Source organism: Chelon labrosus (genome assembly GCF_963514085.1).
Source record: "Chelon labrosus genome assembly, chromosome: 23".
Taxonomy (NCBI): Eukaryota; Metazoa; Chordata; class Actinopteri; order Mugiliformes; family Mugilidae; genus Chelon; species Chelon labrosus.
The window spans coordinates 19,641,660-19,658,904 of record NC_140356.1 but is presented as its reverse complement, the minus strand read 5'-3'; the positions used below and the strand labels follow the sequence as shown (position 1 = coordinate 19,658,904).

Below are 17,245 nucleotides of genomic sequence, written 5' to 3'. Positions count from 1 at the left end.
CCATCAGATGGAAATTTAATATAAAAAAAAAAAAAAAAAAATCAGTTCATTCAGATTTTAATTTATAAAAATCTGCTGCAGTTTAATGTTCAGAAGAACTTTGCAAAAAGAAAATATTTGAATATTGATTGCATTTCAATTAATGAAGTTTTGAGCAGTGTTTATAACAAATGTATGACATATTAAACTGTACATGTATTCTGAATTATTTACCATTTTCCATCAGTGTTTTCTAACCTTAAAGATGGACGTCACTCATTCAAACCACCTTTCCAACAACAAATGCTCCGTTTAACTCAAGTCTCTTGTTTATTAGTTTATTTATTTGGCATCTTAAGAGACAAATCTGAATTGCTTTAATCAAAAAAAAGAAATGTGCATAAAACGCAACAGTTCAGCTCCGGTTTAAAATAAAAAACAAATCTAATGTGCAGCTTCAAAATAAAACAGTAACCTTCAGTTAGCTGCAGAAAGCCTGTTAGACTACAGCTCAGTTAATAAAAAATAAAATGTCCACCAGAGGGCAGCAGAGACATAGTAAAAGTCTTTGTCCTGAGGACGCTCAACCGATGAAGTGATTTTTTTATTACTTTTGATGCTTCGTGTCATAACATGAACGCCCTTTTGTTCTGTTTACTCGGTGTGTGAACATGTAACCTCCCTGCAGACGCGACAGGGACGGATAAGTTAAAGAGGCGTCGTTGAACGGGATCCGTACTCTCACGGGTCGACGAGGCCATCCTGTACGGATCCAATCAGTGCACGGCCGTTATTAAACTTGTTTAAACTCTAAAAATAAAAAACAGCAGGTTGACAGAGTGAGGAGAGTTAAACGTGGAGGGAGGGAGGACGGAGGTGGGGGTTTCTTATTCCTGGGGTTTACACAAAGTCTCTGGATCTCTTGATGGCGCAGCAGAGCATCATGCTGAAGATCATCCCGAAGATCTGCAGACAGACGGAGACGAGAAGGGAAGTTAATAAGAGTCAATAAACATAAAACTTTATTAACAAAGAGATTCTGCTGCTGTGAAGAAATTAGGAGGCGGTGAAGAGGATGAGGAAGTCAAAGATGGGGAAGAAGAAGAGGAAGGAGAAGACAAACAACAAAGAAGGTAGAAAGAAAGAAGTCGGGATGAAGGAAAAGAGGAAAGAGGAGTAAAAGGAGGAGAAGAAGGTCGAAAAGAAACAAGACGAACAAGGAAAGAACGACGAAGGAAGACGAGAGGAGAAGAGAAGTAGTTTTGTTCCACATCTTCATCCTCAGTCCTAAGTTGACAAAGTAAACGAAGCAACTGATGCAACCATCACCTTAAAAAGACATGAGCATTTATTTGCCATGAATTCTGGGTAAATTAAGACTCGTCAATCATGTTCCACATAGTTTTGTTTTATTAGCATTTCCAGTCGTAGTGCTAAGCTAACGCTAGCCTCAGATTCCTGTGCCGGCGCGTTTCTATCTGAGCTTTTCAGACTCACCATGATGACTCCGATGCCGATGCCGACTCCACCGATGATGTGCAGCTTGTTGTTGAACATCTCCTCGATGGCGGCCGGACAACTCTGACGAAAGAGTGTGGGGGGGGGGGGGGGGGGGGGACAAACGATTTTTAATCCACGGCCAACGGTTTGAGCTGCTCAGATGTGAAGACGCTCTCAGGTTTAGCGAGATAATAAAGACGCTAACAACCTGAATTATGAAACATCGTGTATTTTTCTACTTCTGAAAACATCTTGAACTCTGTGACTGTGCTGCGTTACCGTGGTGATGAGGACCTCCAGTCCTTCCTTCTTGGGGCAGATATCTTTGGCGGCGTCGATCACGGTTCCCGTTGGGCCACAGCAGTCCAGCTAAACAGAGGAAATCAGACAAAACCTCTAACTCATTTCTTTACCGACGAGTTGATTTATTTTGCGAATAAACGGATGAGGAAGGTTTGTTTTCTTACCCCAAAGTGGATGAGGCGTAGCGTCTCCTTCAGAGCTTCCTGTCTGGTGTCCTTGTAGTTGGCGTAGGTCTGCTTGTAGAACTCGGTAACGTCCTCCACCACCTGGACACATAAGAGGAAGGAGTTCACACCTGAGCACTGATCGATGATCGCATTGATTAGCAAACGTTTTGCCGTGTCGTTACCCGGTCCTTGTTGGAGAGACCCCAGATCCCAGCGGCCACCTCCACGGCGAAGATGACGAGCAGGAAGACGAAGAACTGCAAAAAAATAAGTTTTTTACCTCCGAGTGTTTTTAGGGATTGTGACTTTAAGACAAAAACAAAGACTTGGGGGACTCACCAATCCCAGCATGCACGGCGACTCTTTGATGGCTCCGCAGCATCCCAGGAAGCCCACGACCATCATCAGGGCCCCCGCCGCGATCAGGATGTAGACGCCTGCAACGAGGGAGGAGGGTACGAGTCAAAAAACATACCTGTGAAGGTGTGCAGTAGTATCTGGAACCAAGATGTTCCAGTAAGTTGAGGTGGAGGCCTCCTTGGTTTGGACTTGTTTGTCCAGAACGTCACACAGATGCTGGATTGTATAAAGATCTTGAGCCAAGTCAACAACTTAAACCATTCCTGAACCAGAACCAGGGAGCTCCAAATGTGCTGTGGAGTCCAAGACGTTAGCAGAACATCCTTTAAGTCCTGCTTCAAGTCGGATCTGGATTTGTTTATCCAGAAGGTCCCACAGATGCGAAACTGGACTGAGATCTGGTTGAATTTTTGAGGCAACACCTTGAACCAATGAGCATCATCCTCCTGGAAGAGGCCACTGCATAAGATGTACCCAGTCTGCAACAATGCTTATGTGTTCACACTAGCAGTAAAGAGCATTGACCAAAGCCCCATAATGCATCCTGGTGCACGTCCAGCAAACTCATGTCAAATTTGCTCCAGCTTGTCCTACTTCCCCGCTTCAAACATCAACTCTTGAGGACAAAATGTTGACTTGACGTTTAATAAATCCCGCCCACTGACAGGAGCAACCCAAGTCACCCGCCATTGGTCACAATATTCATTGGTTCGACTCATGAACTGGGCCCTACAGAAAATGTCCACTTGCAAGGTTGTGAGTTTACTTGTGAACGTGGTGAACACAACACTATGCAAATGCAGCTGAAGACCCCGTTGGGTTTCACCTCCTCTTAAACCTAGACACACCAACACTGGACAGTTGACGATGGAAAAACAATGTCTGGTCAGATGCATTAAAGGTTTTCTTGGACGCTTTGTCTGAGAAGGAGCCCAATCAGTCACGGTCTGAAAGCCACAGAGCGTTAAGAGCATCGTTCGCCGACCATCAACTACTAACAGCTACTTCTAGCAGGATGGTGCTCCATGCCACAGAGCTAAAGTCAAACTGGTTTCATGAATATGACGACAAGTCCAGCAGAAAACCTTTAGGGAGTTTAGCAGAATGGATCAACACGGAGCAGACTTTCACCAAGAACTGAGGCCGTCTGAGAGCAGACGCCACTATCAGCTGATGATACCATCATTTGCCTACACTTTGTTCTCGTCTATTTTTGAATATGTAAATTCACTTATTTGCATGTTGTGTCACATAATAGTCGCCATAAATCCTATCGTGCAATTTTATAAAGCTATAAAAACAAGAAAAATGTTTTAAAGCCAACAGATTTTTTATGGCTGATCGTCTGTTTTCATGTGGATGAGTCATAGAAAGTCATGCGCACACACAAATATTCATCCTCCTCCTCCTCCTCCGACTCCGAAGCGGTTATTAAGATGTTTGTCGTTTCAAGGCCCGGCCTCCGTCGCCCTCGCTGCCCACTTCACTCATCAGTTTGATGGAAGCGACAACACAAAGAGACGAGGGAGGCAGCCAGTCCGTCGTTCTGTGACAGTTCCTTTCGAGAATACAAAAGTCCGGGAAACAAAGACGTCCCTGTCCGCCGGCGAAGAATGAAAGCTATGTGTGCAGCGCTGGAGGAGTTGCCTCAACTCTGGCCTCAGCTGCCCTCTGGACGGCCTGCGTCTCCCAATCGGCATCCATCAGGTCACATCAACAAATTAACACAGGTCTGATTCAACCGGTGTTTAAGTCGGGGATTGTTTTTCTCAAGGTTTGGGGGCGAGTTCCTCCCCAAAGCGAAGGAGTTCTAGTATCTCAGAGAAAGAGATTTGAGCAGCGACCAAAAGCCAAGGTGTGATGAAGACACCCCAAAACAGGCACCCAAACTCTTCAGCCATCACCGATTCATTGCATTGCATTATCTTCTAGCTCAGTTTGATGCACTTATAGTAATTACAGAGTGACGCATCATCAGAGTCTTTTATTCTCACGTCAACTGTAGATAAAGGCGTGATGAGACATGTCTTACCAGTGAAGAAGACAGAAGGCGATCCCTCTCCTTCAAATAGCCCTTCAGTCCTGCTGTCAAAACGAAGCCAGAGTCCAACGGCTAGGACTCCAGTACCGGCAAGCTGCAGGAGAAAGGGAAAAACATCTTTAGCGCCATGGATTAAAACGTCTTTTAGCTGTAGGAAAACCAAAGCTAAAACATAAGCATGTTAGCCAGAGAAGACGGATGGTTTATGTGAAGCTGGACAACATTTATCAGCCATTTACAGTCAGAACATCTGTCTGCAAGTTTCAACCAGAGACCAGAGATCTCCTCTGGTCCTCAATGGGTTGTTGGAGAACAATAATTGGAGGACTAAAACGGTATCAAAATAAATTCTTCCAGTCGACTTGTGTTTGCGTTCCGATTGGTCAACACTGTCCAACAGTCAGAGGCCTTCTATCCTTTTGTCTAAGCTAGCAAGAGGAAGTCTGGACTTGACAAACAATGTTGAAAACCTGTAACTGTTACTCGTGAGAGCAAACAACCAAACATAAAAACTGAAAACTGGTCAAAAGACTGGGACTTTTTTGTTTTTCATTGTCTGTCAACGTTATCCATCTTGCCACCAGGTTACTGCTAGTTTTTTTTTTTTAACGCCTACCCTCTGTCAGGTCACGTTTCTGTTGTTAGGTTAGACGAACAATAGCCATGCAGGGTTCCGCTCCAATAGAAAAACTTTGAAAGTCAAATCTTTGTTGACCTTCCGCTGGACTTTCCAGCTCTCTACTCTACCGTTGCTAGGTTAGACAAACAATAATAATGCAGAGGTCCATTACCACAGAAAGTCTTAGAGGTATTGTGGCGCGAGACAGTTAACGTTAGCAGTTGTGCTAATGTTTGTCTTGGCACGGGTAGGAGGTGTGGTTAATTAGTGGTAAGAACTGATAAAAGATTAGGAATGTTTGCCAACAACATGTTGGGTGTCAGTTCCCATAGGAACATGTGAGAGAGCCAAGATTAGCAACCATGCTAACATCTTTTCACCAGTTTTTGGATTTTCAGTTTAGTTATTTACTCTGTTGTACCCACACGTGTACATTTTTCAATGCTTTTCCATGGGAATTGACCCCTACATGGTTATTGATTGTCTAACCTAGCAACAGAAACATGGGAAGTCAGGACTTGACAAAGTGTAGGAGCCTCTGGCTGGTGGTCAGCAGAACAGAAAGAAGGCCAAACAAAGGTTTAATTACAGGTGAGTATCTGGTCTTTAACAGACTCTAGTCATAAGCTTCACCACTCACAAACGTTCCTAATGAAAACCTAAACTCCCACCAGTCATTTTTAAGAGAAGAAGCGACTTGAATGGAACATATGAAACTCCAGTGCATTTACACGCTTTTATTTCTCACACAGTTTCCTCTATTCGTGTCTTTGTTGACAGAACAGATGCCAGTCCAGAGTGTGGATCAATCAGACAAAAAAAAAAAGGCAGATTGCGTAAGGAAATGTCATTCAGAAAGCTAACAGCTGGGGAATGAAGTTAAACTTGCTGCAAAACACAATGAATATCAAACCCACCCCCAGGAACCTGATCAACCAGAAGCTGCTCTTGTACTAAAAAGTCAGATCCTCCTACACAAGACGTAAAACCTTTAACATCTAGCTGATGAATCTGAGGAATCTATGAAACTCTGGACATAAATTTAGAGAATGACTTGTGCAATCACTCTTTGTCAATCACTCAAATAGTTGCATAACGTCCTGCAGGGTGATTATGATGTCTGCTGTGTTTCCTGCTACCGTCTGCTGACTATGAATCAGACACAAAACATCTGTCCACCCACAACAACATGAACGTAACCATCAACGGCTGTAATTTTGGTTTTAAACCTTTGGTGCTGATGGAGGGACGTGAACAGAAAACAGTTTAAAAACTAAACCCTACAGTACCCTCAACTCATCTGCCTCGTCATATCCAGCAAATGGAAAGTTGCTATAATAAGAACAGCTGATGTAATTGTGAGAATATGCGATAAGACACCCCGAGGACTTTCGGATACACAAACATGAAGTCGTGACATCCGCTTGACACATCAACGATACATGTAAATGATCACAAGAGGTCGGGAAGGGGAAACTTTAGAACGAGTAAACACGTATTTGTTTTAAAACGAGGTTTGAAAAATACTTGGTGAGGCAGGAAATACATTTTTTTCTTCTCCAGTGTTTTGGCAACACTGACGGTAAACAGCAACCTTTTCGTCACACTAATCACCATTTGCTCACATTCTCCTGCTCCTACACAATGACATGAGTTGACTGAGTCATTGCTTCCATTTCTGAGATTCCTGCAGAGTTACATATGCTTAACGCTTCCTATGTATGTCTTTTATTTCATTCTCTCCTTATTGAAATTAAGTCTAATTAAGCCGAGACAAGGAGTTTATGTAGAAAGCACTAAATCTGTAGTTCCCGCAAATGTCCACTAGAGGCAGACTCCCAAAGTGGGAGTTGGAACCAAACATCAACCTTTGGTGCTAATACATGGAGCTAACTTGGAAGAGCTGAAAATGTCCACTTGAGGTCTGTAGGTCTATAAAGGATATTTTGTTGTAATATCACTAGTGGCCACTAGGAAAAATTGGTAGATAGCCTGAGCGGCACAAATACCAATTTGTGGAGTAGATTAATAATCAGGTGAACTTAGACAAGATTTATCTTTGATGAGAAACAGAATTAATATCTATAAGCATCGTAAAATAAGATTGTGGCGTCATTAGGACATCTCCACACCTGCAAAAAGTTTGTCATCTAAGACAAATGTTGACAGTGTGAGTCTTAAATTTAAGCCGAGTTACAGAAATGAGGCTAAGCTAATTTGATGTTTATGTTTTTGGAGATGCGGACTAGTTTTTTATATTATTCTGTTGCTTCACAGCAGAAATAAAACATGTTTGCAGCCATGTACAAACTCTATAGCCAACTTCTCAAGAACTTTTTAATTATATCAAGACTTAACGTTACGGATAATTAAGGGGAGTGGCTAATTTGAGTGACAGGTGGGTGTTCTCACAAGATGGCGGCGGCCAGAGACGCCACGCTGAGCTTCAAAACTTCACAAACATGTGGGCTACATCCATCTTTATCTACGGTCAAATATTTTTAAAACCAAAAGTAATAAATCCTCCCTTTAGAGTTTCTATCAACGAGGTCTGGATTAGTTTGAGCGACGTGTACTCAAGTGAGCAAACACATGTTTACCTATAATCAGTTTTAATTTCAGACGACTGCCTACACCCGACTTGTGCTCATCCTCTGTGAGTCATGGAAAAGTAGATTGCTCAGGATCATTGTGTGACACACGGCTCCAGTGAAAAAGTACACATCGCCACACCTATGAATTTGTCAGCGCATGACGTTAAGTCACAGATTCGTCAGTGTTAGTAGTCAGAAGAAGCCAGACACACCTTCAAATAGTAGCCTGAAGCTGCGGCGTGTTTGGAATGTCTTGGCTAACGCATGGCTACTCCTACAGATCTATTAATGCGCACAACAGATTCAGAAGTAAACTAATTCAAAGCTAGTTTATCTTCTCTCAGCATTAAAACTGGAATTAGAACCCGAGTGTCCCAGTTCGTGGAGAGGATTATTAATGTAGAATAAAAAGGCTCATGAGAGTAGGGGTGTTTGTGTGGAGGAAGCACTAAGACATCCTGATGATGAAAACAGTGCTTTCCCCCAGAGGTTCATGTTAGTTCTCATTAACCACAAAGACACCGTTAGCCTTGCAGAACAAGTCCTGACGTTAGATGCATGTCTTTGTGACACAGGTTTGTTGGAAGACGGTTTAATTAATCAAAGACACAATCTGCTTCAATGACCACGTACACGAAGATCAAATCTAAAAAACAATGAGGCTCAGGGTTGGCTTGAGTGTAATCGTCAGGCTGTAAAAGATGAACCGTTGACTGTATGTCAAGTTTGTTTAACTATGTATAACTTAGAGCTTTTATATAATTTAAACAGGTCCATGCAGTTGTCATTACTGTATACAAGATTATCTCTGCTGTAAAGAGGTCTATGGGGATTAAAGGCTCATATAAGGTACTGCGGGACATAGACGACGTAACCTACATACGCAACCTACTTCAGTGAGAATCATTTATACTTGTGCGCTCGTCAGTCTGGATCGCTCTGCAACAACGCCACCCAAACGCCAGTCGGGTTAATTTTTGTTCCTGCTTGACTTTCAACGAAACTTCGCCAAAGACGAGTCATACAAATGTTTGTATCTCCGAACCTCCTCAGTTAACCTTTCTTCCATGTGTTCCATCTTTTTGTTATCCAAAACAATCGATTTGAAAATTACCAAGCGGACCAATCACAGCTCTTGCGGTCTGCGTCGCCGCGACTCGTAGTTACATTCCTGAGGAGGTGCACGTCAGTTACGGCGCTAGGGTCTGCGCTGTCGCCGTAGCTTCTGCGTCAATTTCACGCAGAAGTCTAAACCCACTGTTGGAGCCTCTAGTGGACATTAGAGGAACTGCAGCTTTTGTCACTTCCTGTGTTTCCAAGTGGCCACTGGTGGTACTACAACAAGAAATAACCACTGCGGGCCTAATTTCTCAAATTGTTCTTAAATTTGTACTTTAACTTGGTCATTGTTAAATTGTAAATTACACAGCTGTCGTCACTAAAAAGCCATCCGTAAATCATTTAAACAGGTGACATCTATAAAAATTAACCCCCGTGTGTTTGTCGTCAATGGAGAAGCCGAAGTGAAGAAGCTTTTAATCTGGGTGTCTATGGAGATTGACTTGTATTCAAAAGGTGTCATTAGAGGAAGTGGGTTTTTTTTTTAAATCACATCATCTGCACGTCAATGTCTGACAGTTGCTGTTTGTTTGGTACCCAGACAGGTTGTGAACCACAGCTTGTTGGTTCCTCATGTAAAATAAATGTCACCTGTGGGATCTGTGGTTTTAAATTGTGTCTAAACTAGTCTGAAGTTTCCGTTTTTGGAGGTGTAGGCGAGTTCTTCGTATTATTCTGGTGCCTCACAGGTCGACTCTCGCCTGTGGCATCTTTGCCAACCTGCAGACTCGCTTTCTGAAAACAGTGATTAACACAGATCAGCTGTGTGCGTTCAGGACTGAAGGTAAACAGGTTGTAAAGCAACAAACAACGGACAAATTTTACCAGCAAATAAAAACACAAGCCATCTCATTACTGTCCCATTTGTAGCCTGTGTTTGAACAGTTTGACCCACTCTGAAGCAGTGAACCTGTGGACGTGCACACACCTACGTCTGGATTATTTTAATACTCAAGAAAACCCCAAAACAAGACGATGCTCAGGCAAGTTCTGAAGCAGATCTGTGGACATGTTAATATTCTAGAGACCAGAATTCCCTAAGGTTTAAAATCTAAAAACAGCTTCTTGCTGTGTGGACACAACTGTTTGACTAAAAAAACGCATGAATTTACAAGTAAAGTTTTGATTCGTATCAGAATTAACCAGCAGCCTCTTTTGTTTACGGATCAACAGTAGAATTATATTAGTAATTAATCCCCAAAATACCAGAATAAAAGTAAGAAACAGTCCAGAAGTCAAACAGATTTAACTTAGAGCAATGAAAACAAGCAGAAAATCCTCAAGTTAGTTAGGACGAATATTACAAAACAAGTAAAAAGTTGTATTTTATAAGTGTTTAAGCAAGAACTCCATGTTTTAATGTTATGATTTAGGATCCATTTCCTTTTTCCTGCAGGTGTACATCCCTCAGATACACACCTGAATTTATTTGGCTTATTTTCTCAGGAACTTAAAATAGCACAACTAAAAAAGAGCAGTTTAAGGCGTATTTATCCAAACATTGCTGCAGTAGTTTGTCAGTATCAGGGTCAGTTTCACCAGATTTGTTTTCCCAAGAGAAAAAAAATGTCCAATCCGAGCTGAGCTCAAACAAAAGCCGTTGTGCAATCAAAGAAACCGAGCAAACCACTCGGAGGCTCATGTGTTGACCACTAATGGGACTTTGTAAGTGACTCTACATACCCAGAAGAGGAAGTTGAAGACAAACACCAGGTATTTGATGCACTGCAGTCCACCCATGATGCTCAGCTCGGGATTTAAACCTTCTTAAGAAAGAAAATGGAAGCGTCCTCCGGTCAGACAGCGAGAAGGAGCAAAGGTTGGTGTAGGAAGAAGAGGTAGGTTTTGTTTTTTCTGTGTGTGTGAACCACACCCTTCTGTGTGGTTCACCTGTGTGTGGAAGCTAGGGGGAAGGGAGTGGGTGGAGACAGATGGGTGGGACTAAGTGGGGGGAGATGCTGAGGACTCCAGGTGAAAGCAATCGACGAGCTGGAAACACTGATTCACACTCACTGGCCAGTTTATTAGGTACACTAGTCAACGCATTCTAATACAACAGTCCCCTGTTTTCATTGTGGAGCCTGTGGTTTGTAGAACTATTGTGTTGTGTTGTACCTGTCTTAATCTGGTCTAAAACTAGTCTTAGACCAAGTCAAAGTCCAGTCTCAGTAATGTCCAACAAAAATGTCCAACATCAGTTAAGAAAATAGTCCAATACCAAGTCTAAAACCACTTCAAAATCAAATTCAAAACTGGTATGAATCTAGCTTAAAACCAGTCTAGGACCATGTTCAAGTCCATTATAAACCCAGTCTAAAAACCAAATCCCATATCACTCAAAAACCAAGTCCAACATTAAGTCAGAACTATTCGAAAACCAATTCTGAAACCACTTCAAAATCAAGTCCAAATCTGGTCTAAATCTAGTCAAACACAAAGCCCAAATCCAGTCTAAGACCAAGCCCAATATCACTCTGCAATCAAGTCTAACATCAAGCCAGAAACTGGTCCAAAACCAAGTCTAAATCTGGTCTAAACCCAGTTAAAAAACAAGCACAATATTACTCAAAAATCAAGTCCAACATCAATCCAGAAACTATTCGAAGACCAGTTCTGAAACCACTTCAAAGTCAAGTCCAAATCTGGTCTAAATCTTGTCTAAGACCAAGCTCAGTATCACTCTAAAATCAAGTTGAACATCAAATTAGAAACGAGTCTCAAATCAAGTCCCAATCTGGTTCAAATGCAGTCTAAACCCAGTTACAAACCCAGGCCCAGTATCACTCTACAATCAAGTTAAAGACTAAGTCAGACTAGTCCCAAATTAAGTCGAAATCTAGTGTCGACCCAGTCCTAAACCAAGTCCAGTATCAGTGTCAAGTCCAACATGAAGTCAGAAACTGGTCCAAAATCAAATCCAAATCTGGTATAAATTTGATCTAAGACTAGTCCAAGACCTAGTCCAAATCTGGTCTTAAACCCAGTCTAAACCAGGTCTAATATCTCTCTAAAATGTTTAATTCAGTCCAGTTTAATAGCACCACAAGTTCATCCTCCATAATGATCCTCCAGGTGAATTACCATCTTCTGATTCTGTTTCTACATCAACTGAACATTAGAACAAGTCATGAAGGAGGAATCTTAGGGCAGGACGGTTATATTAGAATGAGTTCCCTAGTGTACCTAATGAACTGGACAGCAAGTGTAAACTCAACTGAATACGCAGACGGTAGATTTGGCAATGTCCTCTCCGTTCAAGATGACAAATTGCAGTTTAAAGAGTAGAACTTCTTCATTTAGTCGTTTATTTGATCGAAAGCAAATGACAAAACTGTAAATCTAAATCTCAGATCACCATATCGACAGCGGTCATACAACCACCTCTTCCTGTTTTTAGCTGCTACCGAAATAAAAACACACAAATAAAGAAATCCAGACAACTTGTTTCATTCAAAACATTATTCTGCTCCAGGGACTGGGAGGTAAATCGAGCTGGCCTCCATTCCCAGTGGACACCAGTGAAACCAACAACACCAGCTTTGTTTCCAAGCCGCCGAGGCCTCCGTTCGTCTGTCTCCCTTCACTCTGCTCCTTTCTTTTTTTTTTTTGAGAAATGCCTTCAGTGACGAAACTGTTTGCATTTCACCGTCATGTTCGTTCATGTTTTTCCGCCACGGTTCAGATTTATAACATGAAAGAAGCAACGCCTCTGTCGTGTAACGGTGTGGTTGCACCTGTTATCCCCCTTCTGATATGTGACACCTGAGCATTCCTGTTTCCAAGTCGCCTGTAAACCTCCATTCAGTTTGATAAATTACTTAACCTCCTGCCGGCCTGGTTGTGTCTGCACTTGGGTCTTCCCTTCTGATCTCATCATATAAAAGGTGCTTGCTAACAGCTAGCAGCCGGTTAGCAAGCTGATATTGTTATTTGAAAATTTAAGGGAAGTCAAACTCACCTTATATCTACATCCTATTTTCTTATTTAGAGACTCACTTTAGTGCTGTAATGTTAAATGTTTGACTAAAACATTAAATTAGATGCTAATAATAGCAAAAGCTAACACCTGTGCTAGCATGAGGATCAACAAATGTCGGTATGGCAATTTTAAAGCCATTTCTAATCTACAGACTTAAACAGGTCACGCTGTTCTTCAGATGTGAGTTGAGATTACTGACACCTCACACTTGTGGTTGAAAACCACAGTTTGCAGCAATTTGACTCGACTTCCACCCGCTGCCTCCGAGCGGTTCTGTGGGCTCTGCCGCTACCATGGTTACCGCTGAACTCTACAGCTGGAAGGAACCAAGCTGTTTGACACGGGAGGGGGGGTGTCTGTGTGGACTAATGGGTCTTTGAACGTAAACAGCTAGAAAAGCTTTAAGCTAACCGAGTTTTTACTTAAATGTTATTAAAATGTAACTGCGCGTACATCACTTCTCTCCATCGCCACATAAAGTCCCGCCCGAACAATCTGATTGGCCCGGCAGCAGATATTTGCAGGAGCATAATCGGTTCCCAACAGAGAGAGAGACTCCAGGCCAATTTTACGCTACGAAACAATACGTGGTACGACTCGACAATATCATCATTATCTCTGGTACAAATAAAATATACTATCTGATGCTACGTCCACGCTAGCGGCCAGAGAGCAACAAATTTATGGAAGTGATCAATATGTAGTGACAAAGGGCCATCAAACACTAGTCTCAGCTTAAAGGGGAGCTACCGTTTTTTACAACCTGGAACTTATATCTGGCATAAAATATGATTGTTTACTCAACTCACCCATATAACGTTTGTGTAATTCGTAGTCGTTAGGGAGATAATTAGATCTGTGTATATCCATATAGTGGGAGTGACTGGGGGCACCGAAACGCAGCCTCTAAATAACACATCATCTGTAAATTTGTTTACCTGTAATTTGCTACTGCTATGGTTCGTCCACAAATTTAGAATCGGAAAAATATTCAGCCATGTTGCAAAAAAATAGCAGTAGCAAATTACAGGTAAACAAGCCGACCGTCGCGGGTGCACGCGGCGCTCAGAGATGACATCATCCAGGTCAGAAGACGTCATCCGGGGTCTGTAGGTCAATCTACAGACCCCGGATGATGACAACAGGTAACTCCGGACTCAACGGGGAATAGCGCTAGCGTAGGATAATAAAATATTGGTGAAATGAACAAGTTTCGCGGCAGATAATGTGTTATTTAGAGGCTGCGTTTCGGTGCCCCAGTCACTCCCACTATACGGATATACGCTGATCTAATTATCTCCCAAACGACTACAAATTACACAAACGTTATATGGGTGAGTAAACGATCGTATTTTATGCCAGAAATAAGTTCCAGGTTGCAAAAAAAACAGTAGTTCCCCTTTAATAACATGTAAAAGTTGAGCTAGCTTAAAATTATTTTGTTGCTCCATGAACACGTTAATACTTTAATAAATCGTATGCTCTTGCTTCAGCGGTTCCACGCAACTCCAGTGCTCCAAAATCAAAAATCGTAGTAGCTCTTCCTAGCCACCTAGCCTCCCAGCTAGCTTTTCCTCGCCTCCGAGCTAATAGTGGCTCTTCCTCGCCTCCGAGCTAATAATGGCTCTTCCTCGCCTTCCAACTAATAGTGGCTCTCCGTGTTTCCCCCTTTGAATGAGGAATCCAGACTACTGCCACCTGCTGGCATGAAGAGTTATTTCCTCTCAGGTGCAGTATGAACCAGCCGGTCGTTGGCTGCAGCCTTTGTGGACTGTTCAAGTTCAACTTTTTGCTTCAGTCACATTTGACATTTGTTGCTGGTAGCTCCTTGATGTCCGTTTGGTTTGTCTGTACTAGTTTTGTTTCAACTGACTGAAGCGAAGCCTCAACTGATTCAACGCCACCCTGGGTTTATTCATGTTTATAAGATCTGACGTAGTCTGAAAATAAACGTTAGACATTTTAAGTTGAATTGACTAAAAAAAAAAGACCAAAAAAAAGTCTTTATTTACATGAAGATATTGAGAAAATATTATTTGAATTCACTATATTCAGGTAAGATGTGGCAAGAGTCTAAAATCAACAAAACTGACTCCAGAAACAAACTTAGCTTATTCTGACCATAGCACTTTGTCCTACTTTCACTTCCACACAACATAAACGAGCACACTATTTATAAAAAAGACCTGACACGCTTCAAACACCGAACCCTGTTTAAAAATCTCTAAATTTAACGTTTATTTCATCACTAAACAATATATATTCAATAAATAATACTCCTAAATACTGAAATAAAACGGGAGCAGAGGGCTCTTCAATTCAGCTTAGATAAAACTCATGGGTGTGGCCAAATTAATTATAATACGGTTAATAATATGACACAAAGTCAAATAAATTAAGTTAAATAAACATTTTTTATGTAATTTTGTAAAGTATTATTGTCAGTGTTATTGTAGAGTAATTGGTTAGCGAGGACTAGTTAGAAATACAAACGTGAACATCTGTATTTATATTTTAAATTTTGACTCTTACCCAGAAGACGAAATTGAAGATGAAGAGAGCGTATTTGACACACAGCTCCCAGCTGGTTAGAGCCGTCATCCTTGTCTTTTTGTCTGTTAGTTATTAAACTATGAAACGTCTACCTATTCCTCTCTCCGTTAATCTCTCGCCGTTGCTTCAGCTCGGACCGGTTCGGTTCTGTTCGGTCAGTTCCGGCAGAGCTCGGAGGAGGACGGACAGCCTCGGTCAGCTGCTGCTGCTGCTGCTGCTGGGAGGAAACAAGCGATCAACACCCACAGAAAGAGGCAGAAATAGAGAGATTCCTGTCGTTTTGCTTTCTCTCTTGTTTCTTTGTCTTTTGTTTGGTCTTTCTGTTCTTTTTTTTCCATCAAGCACGAATAATGTGATCAAGATAAATGTCCAAACTATGGGCTATTGTTGGGAAATAACTACAGAAGCTGTGAACATCCTGACATCATAAATTATGCACAAGGACAACACACACAACTCTTTCTTTAAGAAATATGCTTGAGTAAAAGTAAAAAGAACTAAAATTAACATATGTTTTTTCAGTAGTGGCTAAACTAGAAATGCTAGTTGCTATGCTAGGCATGCTAACTAGCCTAGGATTGTTGGTGAGTGGCGTTAAAAGTTAATCACTAGCTATGGATGTTAGCTGCTATTTTTGGGATGCTATTGACTCATCTAGATGTGCTAGTTGCTAGTCTATGGATGCTAGTTGCTATCCTGTTGCTAGCCTAAAAATGCTAATGACAAGCCTGAGAAAGTTAGCTGCTAGCATAGCATTGCTGGTGCCTAGACTGAGAATGACATGTTATTTGCCTACATTATTAACTAACCTATAAATAACACCAGTCTAGAGATGCTAGTTGCTATTTTTACAATGCTAATGTCTAACCTAGGCTAATAACTAAACCGTGAGTATAGAGATACTCGTGACTATCCTAAGAAAGTTAGTTGCTATCATTGGGGATTCAAATGACTTACCTTGAAATAGCTGTTAGCTAAGTAACAGTAGTTGCTATGCTAGGGACGCTAATGACTAGCCTAGGATTGTCGGTGAGTAACGTTAAAAGTTAATCATTGGCTATGGGTGTTTGCTGCTATTCTTGGGATGCTAATGACTGGCCTACATGTGCTAGTTGCTAGCCTAAGAATGCTAGCGACTAGCCTGAGAAAGTAATTTGCTAGCATAGCATTGCTGGTGACTAGAAAGTTATTTGCCTACATTATTAACTAACCTAGAAATGACACCAGGCTATGCTAGGAATGCTAATGACTAACCTAAGGATGACCGACCTACATATGCTAGTCGCTATCACAAGGATGGTCATGACTAGCCTAGGATTGCTAGTGACTCCCATGAGAAAGGCTGTTGTTGCTATTCTTAGAATGCTAATGACTTACCAAAAAAATCTTGTAGCATAGTAGCCTATAGGCTGACCACTGAGAACATTAGTTGCTAGCCAAGGGTTGTTGGTGACTAACAACTTACCTGAGCTAATGACTAACCTAGAAACGCTAGCTGATATAATAGAAATGCTAGTTGGTAGCATAGGGATGCCTGAAAAGTTGTCCGTCACAAGGATGCTAGTTATTAGCATGAGAAAGTTATTTGCTAGCCTAACTAGACAACTTAAAAATTATACAATAATTGCAAATTACTAAAACTGTTGCAATGAACTCAGGTTTACTGCCTACTGTACATATAACAGTATTTACACGTAAATAATTTTTATTTAGTTTCATTATAAACAGCCGTGAAGTGAACAAAAAACGCCAACAGTTAGCTTTTGAACTTTAAACCTCCAACTGTCAGCCTCCAACGAGCCACGAAGGTCAACACCAGCCAAACCCAGTGTGTCATGAGGCTATATTCTCCATCTCTGCTGCTGTTTACTTCTTCTTCTGCAGAACAAAGGCATCAGTGTGAGCGGTCAGCCCACCACCGTTGTTGGCAGCTGCACACAAACACACAGTGATGGTGAGGATGATGAAGGCGGTGATGGTGATGAAGGAGTACAGTGAGACCCGGCTGACCAGAGCTGCAGAAATGCGACT

At 41.7% G+C, this 17,245-nt stretch overlaps 1 protein-coding gene across 2 annotated transcripts; it reads right to left on the bottom strand.

Annotated features, from left to right (window-relative positions):
* Window positions 1-303: 303 nt before the first annotated feature.
* LOC311508951 (CD9 antigen-like) lies at window positions 304-15,402 on the bottom strand. 2 transcript variants are annotated; one of them, XM_084573955.1, is made up of 8 exons: window positions 15,194-15,402; window positions 4,342-4,444; window positions 2,289-2,386; window positions 2,132-2,206; window positions 1,947-2,048; window positions 1,759-1,848; window positions 1,477-1,560; window positions 304-945 (listed from the first exon to the last, which is right to left on the bottom strand). In XM_084573955.1, the coding sequence occupies exons 1-8, from the start codon at window positions 15,260-15,262 to the stop codon at window positions 880-882; spliced, it is 687 nt and encodes a 228-aa protein (XP_084430081.1). In that variant the 5' UTR covers window positions 15,263-15,402; the 3' UTR covers window positions 304-879. The 2 variants fall into 2 exon arrangements, with proteins under 2 accessions (XP_084430081.1, XP_084430082.1); XM_084573956.1 differs by lacking the exon at window positions 15,194-15,402 and adding an exon at window positions 10,366-10,547.
* Window positions 15,403-17,245: the final 1,843 nt, after the last annotated feature.